Genomic DNA, 16,514 nt, shown 5'->3' with positions numbered 1-16,514 from the left:
ACCACCGGCATTTGAGGGCTACCTATGAACTCCAGCGGGCTCCCCAGCCACTGGTCTCATAGTCCCCAACTTAGGATCCCAGGGACCCATTGCTCAGAGTGTCTTTTTATAGCTGTTTTCCCCGTCAGTGCCCAGCTGCCCCCCTGCTGTGAGAGCAGACTGTGCCGACGGGGTCCCTGAGGGGGCTGGAGGGTGTAAAGTTGGCTTCTGCATGTTCATCTCTGCTCCACTGCCACTCAGGATGAGTTGGTTGCAAGCTCTGATGTATGCAGGAATATGGAGCCATAGAGAAGGATATACTTTGGTGCAGAGGCTGTGAGTTTCCTCTCCCATGCCTTTGGGAAATGGGGACCAGAGTCATCTGAGCAACAGCAGAGCTTCCCCGCCTTGAGCCGGAGAAACACCATCCCAGTGGCACCTGGTGTCTTCATTCGAGGTGGACATGCGACTGAACCCAGGTGGCCTGGTAGACCTGTGTTTAGAGTTGTGTCTTTCCACTGCTCTGAGAACCAGCAAGAAAATCCTGTTAAGAACTCCGCAGCCCCCTGAAACAGGCAGCTTGAGCAGTTCCGAGTGCTTGCATGGCCCTGGGGCTCCGGTTACAGCTATAACGTGGCTGGCATTTGTCAAGGGGAAGCTGAGAGCTGGAGAATTCAGTACCTCGAGTTGGGAGGGAGGAATAGTTGGTGCACGCAAGCTGTGAGCCCACCTGCTCAGGGTGCCTGTGCGCTGGGATCGCTGCCCCAGCATGGCATGGAGACAGGGAGAGAGAGGACGTGGCAGCTGCTGGAGGAGCAAAGCACTGATCTACTTATCCCAGAGAGAGCCCCGTGGCCATGTAGCTTCCAAAGTCATTGCTATGCTATGACCGGTGTTGCTGAGCCATGCAGGAGGCTCTCTGCCACCCCTGGTCATGTAGACAAGCACAGCACCATCTAAGCGAGGACTGAAAGCCAGCGTTTCTCACAAGAGCGCAGGGGCTGGGAACCAGCCCTGTGAACTGGGCTGTGGATGAGTTTGCAGAGACCTCGTGGCCACGTGGCCTCTCATCACTGCTGTGTGATAACCCGTCTCTTCTTCATCCCCCAGGTACTTCCCAGCCCCATCATCAGCTCCAATGGGCCAGGAGAAGATAAGCTATTCCGGAGCCAAAGTGCCGATGTTGAAATAACAACAGAGAAGGAGCGGCTGAAGAAGATGCTTTCAGAAGGGTGAGGCTGCCACAAGCGCTCTCTGCTCCTGACTCCTAAACTCTCTCTTTTGGCATGATTTGGTGCATGTCCCTGTCCTCCCAAATACTTTTGACCCAACGCTACTTCTTTAAGTAGCCGAGTAATGCCCCGTGTCTGCTGCTGCTCAGACCCTCCACTGTACCAATTTCCCCTCTTCCCTAGTAGAAAGTTATTGCAGCTTGGCCGTGAAATTTGCTGTTCAGGCTGATGGGAAGAAGAGCGCTTTGTGCCTGCAGCAGGGATGAGTTGATGCCAGTTATCTACAGATCAGTAGTTTGTGATACCAGAAGATGTTCACGCTTTTCCAGCTGGCCCAGGGCTGCATTTGTGTTAATTCCCCTGATGATTCCAGCAAAGTCCCTGCTGCTTCCGTTCTTTGTCTGTTGAAAAGGCTCTGGGCTGGATTCTGCCCTGTGGCTCCTATTAAGCTCCCAGCTGAACACTTAGAATATTTTTAAATCAAAAGCAAGTGTCCTTTGCTACCTTCTCCTGAGTCTAGGGTGGTAGGGTTTTATTCAAAGCAAACTCAGATCTAAGAAGGATTTTAAAAATGCATTTGCAGTCCCACGTTGCAAAGCTCCTTTATAGTAGCCATATCTTCCCCCACCCCCCCAACCCATTAATCTCACAGTGTGGTTCCTGCAGTCTCAAGCAAGCACACATGGCCTCAAAGTCAAACATTATCCAGGGATAAAGGAAAGGGATGCAAATTCAGGGCTGGGAGAAGCATTTAAATTTGGGAAGCGACATGAAAGCCAAATAGAAAACTGTCGAGGAGCAGGTAGCTGCCCAGCACGTGCAAGAACGTTGTTTCAGTACGTGTTAGCACTGGGAGAAGAAATCTCCATGCTGAGACTCTCTTACACTTTCCTGAACATTTCTTCTGTTCTCTCACACAGTTCGGTGAGTGAGGTCCAGTGGGAAGCTGAATTCTTCAGCCTGCAGGACAACAACAACAAGCTTGTGGCTGCTCTCCATGAAGCAAATGCCAACGTGGACCAGTGGAAGAAGCAGCTGGCTGCTTATCAGGAGGAGACGGAAATGCTGCGGCAGCGGGTGAGCGTGGGAGGGCCTTTACAGAGCAGGTCAGAGGAAGCCCTGCCTCGGAGCCAGATGGTGCCCTTGACCTCATTCTCCCATCGGCTTCCATGGGTGCCTGCAGGAGATGGGATGGAAATCCAGGATGCTGCATGAGCCTGGCAGGGAAAACATGTCAAGGAATAAGGCCATGTAACTAGGGAGCTCTCACAAGAGCTCCTCTTTTCTGCAGAGCACATTGGGGCGTGCTGGGTCCCCATGGATAAAGGGAGGAAACGAGAGTACAAAGTCAACGATCACCAGCTTCCCTTGAGATTTTCTGGGGGGCCCAGCAATACTGAGTAAAGCCTGTGCCCCCCCTGAGCTGGGCATAGGGGCAATGTTCTGGCTGCTGGCAGGAAGGATGAAGATTGCTCTATCTGCTATAATTAGCTTGAATCCAAGCTGCAACATCATGAAACCCGGGTGGCGCCGTACAAACAAGCCCTTGTTCGGTTGGAATAATAGAATCTTTTGACCTACATAATGTCAGAGAGGTCACGGATCAACTGAGGAGGCCTGTGTGCATCTGGGCAGGGGAGTGAGAGTCACACGGCTGGGTTTGTTGGGAGGGAAGAACTGTGGAGTGCTCAGGAAAAGGTTTTAGGACAGTTGGGGTTTAGCTGGGAAAGGACTCTGGAGCCCTGGAGAAGAAGGCATGAAGCCATTTCACTTCGAGATAGCTCATTCAAAGGACAGCAGGGATTTATAGCAATTAACAGCTGTTCCCACTTGATGGCTGCTGTGTGGCCAGTCTGTGCAGTACACACAGCCATCCTGCAGGATTTGCTCTGCCCGTTGCTAATTCTCATTGCTGGAGGCAGGCAGTGGGACAGATGCACTGAAAAAATTCTCTCCTCTGCGGTAGGAGCCTGACCTAGGTACAGCAGGGATCTTGGGAAGGGGTGGGTGTATACATGTGGCTTCGGGGCTGCCTTTTTCCTGCCATTGCTCTGTGCGTACTCAGCTCGTTTGTGGCTGTTCTCGCAGTCAGGAGCTAGGAGGGAGGGTTTTGTGGGCATTAGGTGAAGGGCAACCACTGGGGGCTTGGCAGAGTCACAGCAGAAACTGTAACTCAGTGAAACATCTAGATTATCATCCCTGAACTGGAGCATTTGGGGGCTGGAGCTGGTTGATTCTAGCCGTGACTCTGTGACCCTCAGAGCTCACAGCCACCGTTATGTGGACCCTCAGAGCTCACAGCCACCGTTACGTGGACCCTGGCAAGGTCCCAGGCCAGCCAGCGTTGCCTTGCTGCCCCTGCTTGTGGAAAACCATCATGCCAGGGTCCAAGCCCTGCCTGTCTGAGGGTACCCATCACTAGAGCTGCACCTGTAAAGCTCAGTGCAGGCCCCATGAGAGCTTGGGCCCCAGCCATAGCTGCTGTAGACCTTCTGATGAGCTTTTAAAAATGAGTCTTCATGATTAATCTAAGCCACCAGGCTGAATTTTTCAGGAATGGGGAGGATGCTTGGGCAAAGCCTTCCTCCCAGCTCTGCTGTGGTAGAGCTGCAGTAACTCTTGTCCTTGGCACTCGCTGCCCAGGGGTGTAAATGGAACTAGATCTAGCCATCCCTTTGGGTTGTAGGCTCATGTGCTTGGTGTCAGCCGGTTGGGCTTTGCTGGAAGTGCAGAACTGCAGGAGAAAGCAGAGACAGAGCCTCTAGACCAAGTTCCACCACGATGTGTTTCTGTGCAGAGCAGGAGAGAATTTTTTCCTAACAGCCTCTGGGTGGGAGCCACTACCATATTGTAAGCCCCGTTGGGTTTGTAAGGAAGCCAGAACATGATAGAGAATGACTGTGGGTGACAAGGTGTCAGGACATTCCTGTATCTCTGAGCACGCCTTCCCTGTGCTTGCTTCCATGTAGGTAGCAGAACTGGAGTCACAGGGGGCTCACGATTCCTCCGGTGAGAACAACAAGGAAGAGCTGAGCCAAACCCTTGAGGAGCTGGAACTCCTGATCAAGGCTAAGGACGAGGTAATACCCTACAAAGCAGAGCAAAGCCTGAAGCCTGTCAATCACCAACACCTCGTCTGTCATTACAGCTTGTACGGGGTCAGAGGGCCCCTCATGCTGTTGCACGAGCTGTCTGTGCAAGCCAGGAGCCTCTGCAAGCCAGCACGGCCCCCTCAGTGGTCTCCCTTCCCAGAGAGGCAAAGCTGAGTAGGAGCAAAGTGCTGGGAGCTTCCCCTGCAAATAACCCGGAGTGGGGATGCTCCAGCACTGCACAAATGGCAGGGCTCAGCCATACCCCTTCTCTGCTCAGCCGTCTGCAGCTGCAGCTAGACTCTGCTGGAGTAATTGCTTCTCGCTTTCACTGCATGTAAATGAATAATTTAAAGCACAGTTTTAATTACAGAGGCTGTGAAGGAGGGGAGATGTGGAGAGAATCTCTCCAGTTTACACATCTGCAGGCTCTCTGGTGGCTGTGCTTCAGCAGGGTGGGTGGATGGAGCCTTCGGGTTGGAGCCACAACATGAGCATTGATGAGGGGAGTTGTTTTGGGGTTCCCAATCCTTAGAGAGTCAGCCCTCCCCCATCTCCACACCTACTCAGGCTAGGGGAAGAATGCTGGGGTAAAGGCATGCTTCACCCAACGGCCTGCGATCCGATCTTGAGCAAGGATGCAACAGGGTGCAGAGACCACTGAACCTCGCTGGCACTCAGCCAGACATCTTGATGAGGGACTAAGATCTTAGAGGGAGGCAGCAGGTACAGCAGAAGCAGAAGGTTAGAAAGCGAGGTAGGAAAATTTGGAGCTGAGCATGGTGATGTAATCCTTGGAGTGAGGGAAAGGGCCTTGCTTGGAGTATGTGGTGGGCTCTGGCCCAGCTGGGACAGGGGCGGATCTGACACGATGCTCTTCCTCCTTGTGCTTTAGGAGATTCAGATGCTGAAGAGCCAGAAGTGTGGACGATGGGAAGCAGAGGGCGAGCGTGAGGAGACACTGCAGAAGCTGCAGGTAAAGATGGCACATCTGGAACACTTCTGCACTCATAGTAGAGGGATCCATCCTCATTCCTCCTTTGAGCCAAAGGGTGAATGCCATAGAGCTGCCATGCCTATCTCTGCCTCTGGATGATTTGAAAAGGTCCTTGCCTACGTCTCTCCCTTCTGCCACCCTCCCTGTATCCCTCAGAGATAATGGCATGGCGCACAATCAGCAGGTAACAGCAAACCCAGATTAGTGTCCCCTTTTAGTAGGTCAAACAGAGGACCCAAGTCTGTATTAGAAATTCCCAATAATGGTCGAACCCAATTTATTGTTCCCAGTAATTTTTGTGCATCGTGCAGGTTTCTTACATTGGTATTGATCTGCAATGGTTGAGGAATAATAGTTTGTGCTCTCATTCGCCCCAGCCTTTGCGTACTCACCTCTAGCACTTACAGTAGCCCCTGAGATGGGACTGGAGCAGAACCTGTGGTGTCCTGTGACCCTCCATCTCTCCCAAGTCCTGCTTAGCTTGCTGGGTGGACAGGGATGGCTGGGGAGCCGAGCTCTGACTCAGTCTGGCTGGCAGAAGGGATGCAAGCTGCTCTGCACCTCAGGGCAACGACACAGATGGAAGCACGGTCTGTTGTGCAGTCTCTGGGGGCTCTGCCTGCCTGTGTTTACCTCTGAGCTACTGAACAAGGGGATCTGCTGCGGGGCTCAGCCCCGCACACGGGCACTAGTTTTCATGGCAGAATAATATCTCCAAACATCAAATGCCATCAGACCTGGAGATTAGATAGACATGTGAGGAGATGATCTGCATTTATATACCTTTGCAAACTGTGGGAAGATGGCTGGGTTTGGGGAACACGTGCTCACATGCGTGTGCATGCTGGCGTGCTGTGGCTTGAGATAGGGAGATGCATCGGTCAAAAAAATTGGTGGAGACCTGGGCTGGCTGGGTGTGGGTAGCCTGGCACTGGCGTGTTAGCACGGCTGTTTTGTGGAGATAAGGGTGGTCCGTGAGCAGTGTGTGTGGTCTGGGGCGGCCACCTCACTGCACCTGTGTCCTTCGGCAGGAGCTGGAGGCACGCAACGCAGAGCTGGAGCGACGCCTTCACCTGGCTGAGCAGACGCTGGCAGAGACCCTAGCCGAGAGGGAGAAGATCCAGAACGAAGTCACCAAGGTTGCAGAGATAATGGATGTGAAGATATTTGAGCTCAGTGAGATCCGGCAGGGACTAGCCAAGCTGGTAGAGAGCAACTGAGCAGTAGCAAGCTCAGAGGAGACGCCTCCGGAGGAGAGGAGCCTGAGCTGGGACTGGTCACCGACAGCAGTTACAGTCACAGAACAGCCTCGAGGTCTGTTCGGGCAGGATACGCCAACATACCAGCAGCTGCCTGGACAGCATGGAGACCAGCCGCAGCCACTTACTGCCCCCTGAGCGCCCAGGCAGAGGGCAGAGAGCATCTGAGCTCCTGCATCCTCTACAGGAGCATCGACAGGTCCCAGCCAGCCCTCTCTGGACCCTGCCATGGCTGTGGCGTGGTCCAGAGATGACAACTGTCCCTGTGCTGCCTTCCCAGCCCCCCTGCTGCCACACTGTGTCTCCAGCGTTTTTACAGTTTTCTAGGGGAAGGGGCTGAGCAGCCTTTGCATTTTTTTTCAGTAGTTTTTTTAGGAAACCACTTGCCTTTTGCAAGCCTTTGCTGCCTGTCTCCCCGCCTAGGGAGGGAGGAGAAGTTCTAGCACACTGAGGACAACAGTCACTCCTTTTCCTCTTGCCCAGCCCTAACTACCTTGTGTCTTTCTAACAGGATCCAGTAACACTGGTCGCTGTCAGGAGCTTCCAAAGGTGGCAGTCCCCCCACTGCCCAGAAGGATGCTTGCCTGACCAGGTGTCCTTTCCACTGTTCAGTCACATCCTCCAGAGGAAGAAGAACCGCAGGTCTTAAAGCTCTTAGTTTAACACAGTGGGATTTAATGACTTGTTCAGATTTTAAGCTGAGAAGAGTAAAGGCTCGGTTGGGAAAGGGACATTAGAAATGGGACGTCCCTGAGGGGATGACCAACAAACTGCTAGATTGGCATCTCTCTGGGCCTCTAAGGGCTGCAGTTAATTGAAATTAAATGGGGCAAGTCGCAGTTGCTCTTGGTTTCTTTTTTTTCTTTTTTTATTATTGGGAAACAGTCCGCAGAGCTGTCCTGCTCCGTGCCAGCCGAGCAGTACTCCTTGTGAAGGGTACGGGTCCCAGCTTGCCACGCTTGGCCAGCTTAAACCAGAACAGGAGGCGTTTGGAGCATGCTGGGACCAGTGCCCGGAGGGGCCTGTGGGATGTTCGTGAGTTATGGTAGATGTTGTCTAGTAATAGGAATTGAGGGAGGCATCACAGAAACCTGGAAGGTTGTGTGTCCCCCAGCACCCGCTGTGTCCCTGTAGTAACCTAGGAGCATGTTAACCCCATGCTGAATGATGAAGCAGTGTCTGTGTAGAAGTAGTTAGTAGCCTTACAGGAGTGCTGATGAGTTTGGATTTTGTTCTTGGGGTTTTTTCCCTTCTTTGCCGCTCTACGTTAGGCAAAGACAGCAGCAATCCTGGGAACGTTCCACAGGTCTGCAGAAATCCTGGTGCTTGGCCAGCCCTGGCTGCCCAGCACTGCTCCCCGTGCCCAGCTGAACCTCGGCAGAGCTGCGGCTCCTCGGGGTCTGCCTCTCCCTTTGCTCACCTGCTGACCACGAGGGGAACTCGCAGTTTCCACTCGCTGCCTGCAAGTCAGGGCAGGATTTGGGTCTGGCACCCTGGTGACTCTGCTGGATTTTGTCTAGGCAAAGCCCTTCCCTTTCCCAGGGGTAACAAGGAAACATCGAGATTTCCAGACCTGCACAGCCAGGGAAGGGCTTTTCTGTTTTGGGGTTGGGGTTTTTTTGTTGTTGTTGGGTTTTATTTTATTTTTTTTTCTTTTGCATGAAGTGTTCTCACAACTGTATGAGGCTGGAGTTACTGTAGTAATATTTGTTTCAGGGTATTTAAGAAGGGAAGGAAGTAACTGGGTGACAAAAAATTTCTAGGGGTTTGTTTACCACCCCGTGCCAGTGTTCATATTTTATTCCCACAGGAGCAGCCTTCTTTTGAAATAGAGATCAGCTCCCAGAAAGGTGTGTTTGCTTTGCATCTCCGTCACTGGCATATGGAGGGAGGAGGGTGGGATTGGGGGTATGGGAGAAAGTTGTGTGAAAGTTTTACGTTCTGTACTACTACTCTCTCCCAGTTGTTTTCTGTGGCTGCCACTGGAGCTGGGTATGGATCCTTACAGTCTGGCAGGGACCGTTTTGTAGCTCAGCGTCCTGGCCACTGCCTGTGCTGTATTATTGCTCATTGACGGGGCTGACCAGCCCCGCACATGCCACGCCTGGCTGAGTCATCTCTCCCCAGGGAGGCCGTGCTCAGGCCATTCCCGAGAAATGAGAGGGAGGACGAGAAATGAGAGGGAGGACGGCGTCAAGCTGCTGCACATCCCAGCAGGACTCCGTCTGAGCAGGGGAGAGGCAGATGCAAGCTGCAGCGTGATGCTCGGCTGAGACGGCAGCTCCGACAGCTTCATGGAGTGCTGCGCTGCCTGCTGCTCTCCCCAGACAGTCCAGGTACCAGACCTGCTTTCACTTGGGTCAGGCAGCAGTGTAGCGTTAGACCCAGCTCTTACGCTATTTAAGGATATTTTATATCCTCAAAGCACAGCCTAGCATTGCTAGAGAACTCCACCTAGACCCACAGCAAAAAGAGAACCAACCCACTGACAGTCCGGGTTGAGTGCAAGAAGGGCTACAAGTCATGCAACAAGTCACAAACATGAGGGATCTGTAGCTAATCTTCCACCGATGTCCTGCAGGAAGCTCTTTGTTTCGTGGTGTTCGACCTCTTCATCTCAGGCTGAGTCAGCTGGTACCAGACTGTTTAAAAAATGCTGTGAAAAAAACCCACAAACCAAACCCAATGCCCTGAAAAGCACAAGTTTTAGCCTGCTGCTTATCCTCATGTCCCGTATGAAGCCAAAGCCCAGGTGACTGCTGTGGAAGCGGTCCTGCCCCCTCAGGTCTCACCAGTATGGTGAATGAAATGGGCATCGGGGGTGCTGCTGGGCTCAGGCGGTGGATGGGGTGTTTGGGTACCAACAAGAGGAGGGTGCTGTGCACCGGTCCTGCAGAGTTCCGGAACTAGTGCTTGAGACTCAGCAGCCCACTATGTGATATCCCGAGGAGGTGTAACCCCCTGGAAGTGCTGTTCCTGGCTCATGGGAGGAAGTATTACACCCAGTTGTATTAAGTGCAAATTCCTCCGCTCAGCTCTTGCATAATCAACACTTCTGCGGTGGGAACCAAGAGAGCTCATTGACTAAACTCTGAGCAGCCTGTTCCTTGCAGCCCAATGGTGCTGTCACCTCTGGAAGCTTTGCCGTCGGAGCTGCCCTGGCCCTGGCATGCTGCTAGACGCTGTTCCACTGCGTGCAGTGTACCTCCAGGCAGCGGTACTTCGCATGCGTTCGCTGTGCATCACCCACAGCTCATCACGGTCCTGCCTGTGCTGCTTTGCTCTTCCATTGTCAGGAACCGTGAACAGAAGCCATCTTCCTTTCTGCTCTTCCCCACGGGTGTTAGTTGCAATTCTTTTCCTTGCCAGAATAATCTGAATAGCGGCTTTTTGATGAGATCTGTCCTGTGCTCAGCATTTGTTAAAAAAAAAAAAAAAGCCTTTATTGAGGCATCACGGGGTGGTGTGATGGATGGTTCTGGGAGGCACTTTCCGTTGCAGTCTTCCCCTCTTCTGAACTAATGAAAACCCATTCATCACCAGCTCTTGCCACAAATGCCCTAAATCTGCCGTTAGCGATGAGACAATCCTACTGTAGACGGTAGAGCAGCAAAGCGCTGATTCCGTCTGCCCCACGCTAGTGAGCATTTAAAAAGGACTTCAACTGTGGTTCAGAACAGTAGCGCCCTAACACATCCCGGCCACGTGCTTTCCAAGCCTCACCCCTTCCCTCTTTGTGCTGCTTTTGCTTCAAAAGAAGATATGGTGTTACAAAAGCTGAGTGGCAAGGCTGCAGGTTTATGTTTGCTTCTGTCTCACAACAACAATTACCGTCAGCAATTAAATAACAGTGGCTTCCTTACCGGAGGAGACATGCTACTGATTGCAGGTACCTTGAGAGAACTAATTCTTTTGGCAAATTAGAATCTTAATTATTCATAGAAAACCTAGACAGAACATTAATAAAGGGGGAAATGGCTCACATAAGAGATCAGGCTGAACAAATAAAAAAAAAATAATCTTGCAACCTTCCCCTTTGTCTGACTATGATGATGAGCAGCAAGGTGTGATCCTCCGCTCCGAATCCAGACCCAAGCCGAGCTCCTTCTGACCAGCTCAGCCAGAGGAAACGAAGCTTTGCTATTCCAGGACGTGCCAATAATAGAGCCTCAGAAAAAGGATGTGCCTGATGCAAACACCATCTGACAGATGCCAATACAAACCTTCCAGGCTGAGCAGGGATGCAAAGCCAGTCCAGACCTGGAGGACCACCACCAGCTTGGCAGCCTGCTCACCTGCCTGGGCTTGGATCCCTCCTTCACAAAGCAAGTAATTACCCTCCCCCAAGGATTGCTCGACTTAGATTACCAGCATCTACAAGATGCCCCGAGAGCCAGAAGAAAAGGTTAACACAGGCCAGGCTGGTTAATACCTTAAGTCTGTTGAGTGATGTTAAACAAGAAGTAAAAATCTTTCTTTTCCCCAAAAAGCTGCTGCAGAGCACCCCGGTAATGCGTGTGTTGTTAGGCGGCCTCACTTCAAAGTTACTTAACAGATTGTCTTTGATAGCTGCGGTTTTGAGAGAAGCAAATTCTTGATGGAGGGAAAGCTAACTAGGCACTTTGTTTCAAATCTCCGAAGGATCAAACCTGGGGGAACTTGTAATTAAATAGTGCCATTAGTGAAAAATAGGTGACCTAACCCTTTTGAGCTCTTGCATCTGGGCTGCAGAGATCAGCTGCTCTGTTACTCAGAGGGTAGGTTATTTTTAGTTCAGAAATGGTCTGTTTACACTTGACAGCACAGGCAAGCGTGCTCCAGGAGTGTAACCCCCGCCTCTCCATGCACACACTGGGAGACAATTTCCATGTGTGCCAGAGAAGGCAATTAAATGTGTGTTTTGGAACATGTCCATGCACGCATAATAAAGCCCCCCCCAAATCTGATGAGGTTCACAGTCCCCTTTCCCAGAGTCATTTATAATTGTTATCGTTATTAGATTGTGGTGTGTAAAGGCAGTTTCTGCTCCAAGGGAAAAGGCCACGAACTACAGCACTAACGATCTGTGCGCAAGGTCCTGCCTCCTCCATCAGCTTCCCTCCACCCTTCCAAAAAATCAGCGGCTGGAGTAACGCTGGAAATCAGACACTTGTGGTAAGAGCAAGCAACACTCCAGAGGGATGGCAGCTCCAGCAACAGGGAATCCAAGGAGCGAGGCCCCGGTTGGCTCGCGGCTGACGCATCACTTGCATCCACTCGGCTCCCTGGGCTCTGGCGTGCGAGCCTGGGCAGTGAGAATCAAAGGTACCAAATTCCATTTCTGCGGATGCCGCCGTTGGCTGCCTCCGTAGGGCGGTGCCAGGTGGAACAGGGCAGGAGGCTGGTCCACCTGTCCCCATGGTGTGCAGGGCAGGGCTCTGCAGTCTACAGTGCCAGCTATCCCAGTAGATACATCCGCTTTGTAGTTTACTGGGACTTGCATAAGCTGCTCCAGGTGTGAGTTGTCACCCACCTCACACAGCCTGTCCTGCGGGCTGCACGGGGGTGACACTGCGCTCCGGAGAGAGCAGGACAGCCTCTTGCCTCAGCACTAGCTCCTCACCCTGTTCCTAGCTTATTTTTCCCAAGGACTGGAGGAACGACGAGCGTGGATGCTGTATATAGGCTCTGCCTTCTGTTTGCACCGATGCTGGGCTAACAGGGTTTCAAATCCCAGCAGGCAGCAGACAGAAAACATCTCGCTCTAGCCTTACAGGCTGGAGATACTCATGTCCAGACCTTGTTACGGGTAGATGAAAACAGTGTCTGAGCCTGGAGATCCATGGCATGAGTGCTGCCTCTCCGGTGCTCTCAATGAGAGCAGCACAGCTTGTGAAGTTTGGGCTTGGGAATTCAAGAATGATACTGGGAAGTACCGAGCAGAGATGAAAGGATGGGGCTGAGCCACTGCAACAGGTTTAGTGCTGTGTTCGCAGATTCTCTTTGCAAGGCTGGAGCGGAGTATTCTGCTCCTTGGCAACTGCTCTCCCCCTCCCAGAGGTGACAGGAATCCAAAGCAAGTCATGCAGGGATGCGTTCCCAGGAGACGAGCTGCTGCAGGGAGTGACAGACAGCTATGAATTAAACAGAGCCAGCAGGGAGGTTTTCTTAGCACAGAAGGGGAGGAAAAAAAATACCCAGGTATTCCTTCTCTCTGTCCCATTTTTGGAGTTCTGATGCTGGCAGGGAGGAACTAGGGGAGTTACGGTGTCAAGCGTGTCATACGCGGAGTGAAGACACATGTCTGGGCAGCACCTCCTGATGGAGGGTGTGCCATGGGCAAGGAGTTTAATCACCGAAAACTGGCAGGGAAAAGCTTTAAGGTGCAGCAGGGAAGGTGAAGGTTCAACAAAGGAACTGCAAGGGTCTGGGAGGAGAGACCCAGAACGGAGAGCAGCCGTAACTACAATGGAGCATTGCAGGGTTCAGGATCATCCTGCTCTGCAAGGAAAGGGAAAAGGCTGGAAGGATCAACCTGCTCTGCAAGGGAAGGGAAAAGGCTGAGGCTTGACGTGCTGACCCAGTTGGAGCCTGACCCAATGGGCAAGGCTTGGGGACACCTGCCTGTCCCCACGCTGTCTCCTGGCTTTCTCAGACCAAATCCTGAGCACCCAGCTGCCCAGACAGGGAGCCCTGTGCTCCATTTCCCTCTGAGCAAGGACCAGAGCCAGCAGCGAGGCTGTCCGGAGCACACCAGCTGCCATCTGCCGGCTATGCTGACAGGTCCCTGGGGCTGCCCCAGGAGAAGGGCCTGGAGGGGGGAAAAAGGGGAAAAAAAAAAAAAAAAAAAAAGAAAAAGAAAAAAAGTGGCAGAAAAGCTTGTTAAGCAGCTTTTCTTAAGGCTTTCCAAACAGCTGAGGTTTTGTTTACAAAGAGCATCCAAAGGTAAAGCAGCAGCTGACGGAGTGAGGGCTGGACTGGTGGGATTTTGGACAGCATGGAGAACCTACGTGGCTACACAGCTGCTTTCAGTGGGCACAGAGATGGGGTGGGGGGTGCCCCAAGTACAGCCCCTGTGAGGGGAGAGCTGGCACTGGTTGCACCTGCAGCTGCAGCAAAGCTGGAACACGAGCCCCAGTGCAGCACTGCTGCCTCAGTGGAGAGAAATCCAAAGCCTGGCCCCAAGATTACCCCAGACTGTTTCCTTGCAGCTGCCTTTTCTTCCCTGGAGAGATCCAGAGCTTTCCTGCCTGATACAGCACCCCCACACACAGGGGGAGGCAGCTCCAAAGGTGACCAACCCCTGCGTTCCACATCTCCTTGTTCAGCAGAAGCGCCAGCACAGAGGATTTATCCAATTCTGCGTGTCTCACGTAGGAGGATCCTCACCTCTCCCTTCTCCCTGCAAAACTTCTGGGAAGCGCGCGCCAGAGGTGTGTGTTCCTCTGTAAGGGGGGCAGAGATGGGGGAAATGCTCCAGGTATTTCCTGAAGCTCAGTGAAGGCAGCCAGTCCTGGGGTCCTGGCACGTGCCCGCAGAGCCAGCGGTGCCAAGGCCAGACCCACTGCCCCGCCAGGTGGGAGATGGAGGAGCCTCTCGGAGCCACAGGGCCTGGAGATGGTTCCACACCCAGAGGAGGCAGGAGGATGAGGAGGGCTGGCAGGGGCACAGGACTGTCCCCCCACACCCCCCCCGGCTGTGCCTCGTGCCAGCATGGTGCTCAGCAGCCACACACTGTCCAGGTGAGAGAAGAGGCAGCCATCCAAGATGCTGAACTGGGAAGAGTTTCCATGGCAACCCAGCCAGGGAGACCCCCCCCCCCCACATACATCGGAGCTGGGGCTGAAGGAGCAGGGAGAGCAGTGCCTGCGGAAGGCACAGGGTGCGCAGCGATGGGCGCACAGCGATGGGTGATGGGTGCGGCAGGGCACAGCAGGGCAGCCGTGCGCTGGGCCATTCTTGCACACCCCGGGCAGGGAAGCTGCGAGCACCGCTGGGGGGCTGGCAGGCAGGGCCACGGGCAGCAGCAACAGCTTTTCCACCCAAAACACAGTCTAGGCTGTGACGGGAAGGGAGTCCTTGTATTTCTGGCGGATCCCAAAGGTTTATGACAGTGCTTATAAACCCCAGACTGGAATAGCCTGCTTGGGGGCAGTACTGACAGCAAATCTGAAACATCACTCCATGTCCTTTAACCCTGGGCAAGATGTAGATTCCTAATCTGGGAATTTAAGGCATTTTTCTACATCCCAGCTAGCACAGCAACCTCTTTTTTTACTCGGCCACTCCCCAAAACTGATGATCTGAAGCGAGAACATCTAATCAGCGCTACAGAAAGTGCTTATTTCCGGCACGTGTCTTACCCTCACACAGAAGGCTGCTCAAAGAAAGACAAAGGGTGTATTAAAAGGAATTTTGAATAAAGCTTCGAGACAAGAGCCTTGATCAAACCCCACACGTCACATGCAGAAGTCGCACAGAGAAAAACCCCCACCAGGCTGAAGCAAAGAGGCTTCAGACAGCAGGTTAAGGAGTGTCTGCGAGAGGGAGGGGAACAACCCACACTCAAAGGCAGGATCAGCCCCCCCAGGAGGGCAGGAGCAGCCTGTCCAAGACAGGGTGTCTTTTTAATTTACAGCTAACAGGCTCGCTCCACAAATTAGCATGCACAAAGCTGTAGAAGCGTTTGGTATTCAGAAAGCATCAGCCTGATACAAACCCATTCGCTGCTGCTGCAGCAGCTGCCACCAGCGACAGCGAGCTGTGCTGCCAGGCAGGCTGTGGAGTGTTTTTTCACCCACGAGGACGAAGTGAGGAACACATTCAGGCATCTCCAAAACCCCGTGGCCAGGTGGACCTGCATCTCCCTAGGTTGAGCCAGCGCTGCCTGGCCAGGAGGCACCCAGAGGCCCTGCTGCCCGTGGCTGCAGGAGTTTCCCCTGTGGGGAACATCAGCTTTCCTCCACGAGACCTCACCCGAGTCAGGCAAACACACCGCAGGGATGTGTGGCCTCAGGAAAGGAGCTGGGCTCAGGCTGCGTGCAGGGACTGAGGGACGGCAACACCCACAAGCAGCTCAATCCTTACTCATCTCTTGAAATAAAACAGATTTTATCCCCAAGCTGTTTGCCCACACAAACACTGCTCCCTGCCCCCAAGATCCCAAACTCCCCTGGGTGTTGGAGGAAGTCAAACATCCAGTCACTTGTTGCAATAAATAATTTATTTGGGCACTGACCACAGAAACTATTTTCGTAAGCCAGAGAACAGACATAACAGATTGTCAGTCTCAAGTCATAGAAAGCTCTGAACATTGAAGAAGGCACTTGAGGATCAAACCTGACACAGAACAGAGCTGGCCAAACTCTGCCCGGAGCTGCTCTGGGATATTAAATCCTGTCTCCACAGGGAACCACAACTGTTTCTTGGGAGAGCTCAACCCCCTCCAGCCTAACCAAGCTCCTGTTCCACGCACACGTGGTGCAAATCTACATAGGGAGGCCCAGCAGCCTACAGAGCAGAGCAGACCCAAATACAAACTGCGCTGGTTACTCTTGGATGGCACAAGAAACAAGGCAATCCTCCTCCTGGGGCTCTTCTGTGCCAGCAACCGGCCTTGAACCAACTGATCATCTCAGAAAAGAGTCCCCAGCAGCCCCGGTCTCCAAACCGTGACTCCGCTATCCGTAGGGACAGCAGCCCAGGGCTGGAGTCTGAGCCAAGGCAGACGGCTCACGTCTCACGTAAATGTAGAAAGCAGAATTAGCCCAAGAAAACCCCAGGACCAGCCACACAATACAACCCCCCCAAAGCGTTCCAGGAATGTTTCCTCTCAGAGATCTCTGGGCTGTGGCACCGATAGGGGCTGAGCTCATTTTGTCAACAGTATTTTTAGACCCTGGCTCAGGGGAGAATCTGTTGATATAAACAAGTGTGATGGCGAGCACCAGCCCTCGAAAGAGAAAGAGCAATGACTGAA

The 16,514-nt window shown here is 52.9% G+C and overlaps 1 protein-coding gene across 4 annotated transcripts in view; it reads left to right on the top strand.

Annotated features, from left to right (window-relative positions):
- Window positions 1–8,405, top strand: part of HOMER3 (homer scaffold protein 3) — a 31,615-nt gene extending 23,210 nt beyond the window's left edge. For 3 of the 4 annotated variants that reach the window (XM_056337374.1, XM_056337376.1, XM_056337375.1), the window contains 5 exons: window positions 1,090–1,211; window positions 2,132–2,288; window positions 4,181–4,291; window positions 5,196–5,276; window positions 6,329–8,405. In XM_056337374.1, the coding sequence (XP_056193349.1) occupies window positions 1,090–1,211; window positions 2,132–2,288; window positions 4,181–4,291; window positions 5,196–5,276; window positions 6,329–6,517 (660 nt within the window). In that variant the 3' untranslated portion in view covers window positions 6,518–8,405. The remainder of the gene's footprint in view (window positions 1–1,089; window positions 1,212–2,131; window positions 2,289–4,180; window positions 4,292–5,195; window positions 5,277–6,328) is intronic. The other variant, XR_008821587.1, reaches the window with a different exon arrangement.
- The last annotated feature ends 8,109 nt before the right edge of the window (window positions 8,406–16,514 follow it).

Source organism: Falco biarmicus, chromosome 4, assembly GCF_023638135.1.
Source record: "Falco biarmicus isolate bFalBia1 chromosome 4, bFalBia1.pri, whole genome shotgun sequence".
Classification (NCBI taxonomy): domain Eukaryota; kingdom Metazoa; phylum Chordata; class Aves; order Falconiformes; family Falconidae; genus Falco; species Falco biarmicus.
The sequence above is the reverse complement of the archived record's forward strand: the minus strand, read 5'-3'. Positions and strand labels throughout refer to the sequence as shown.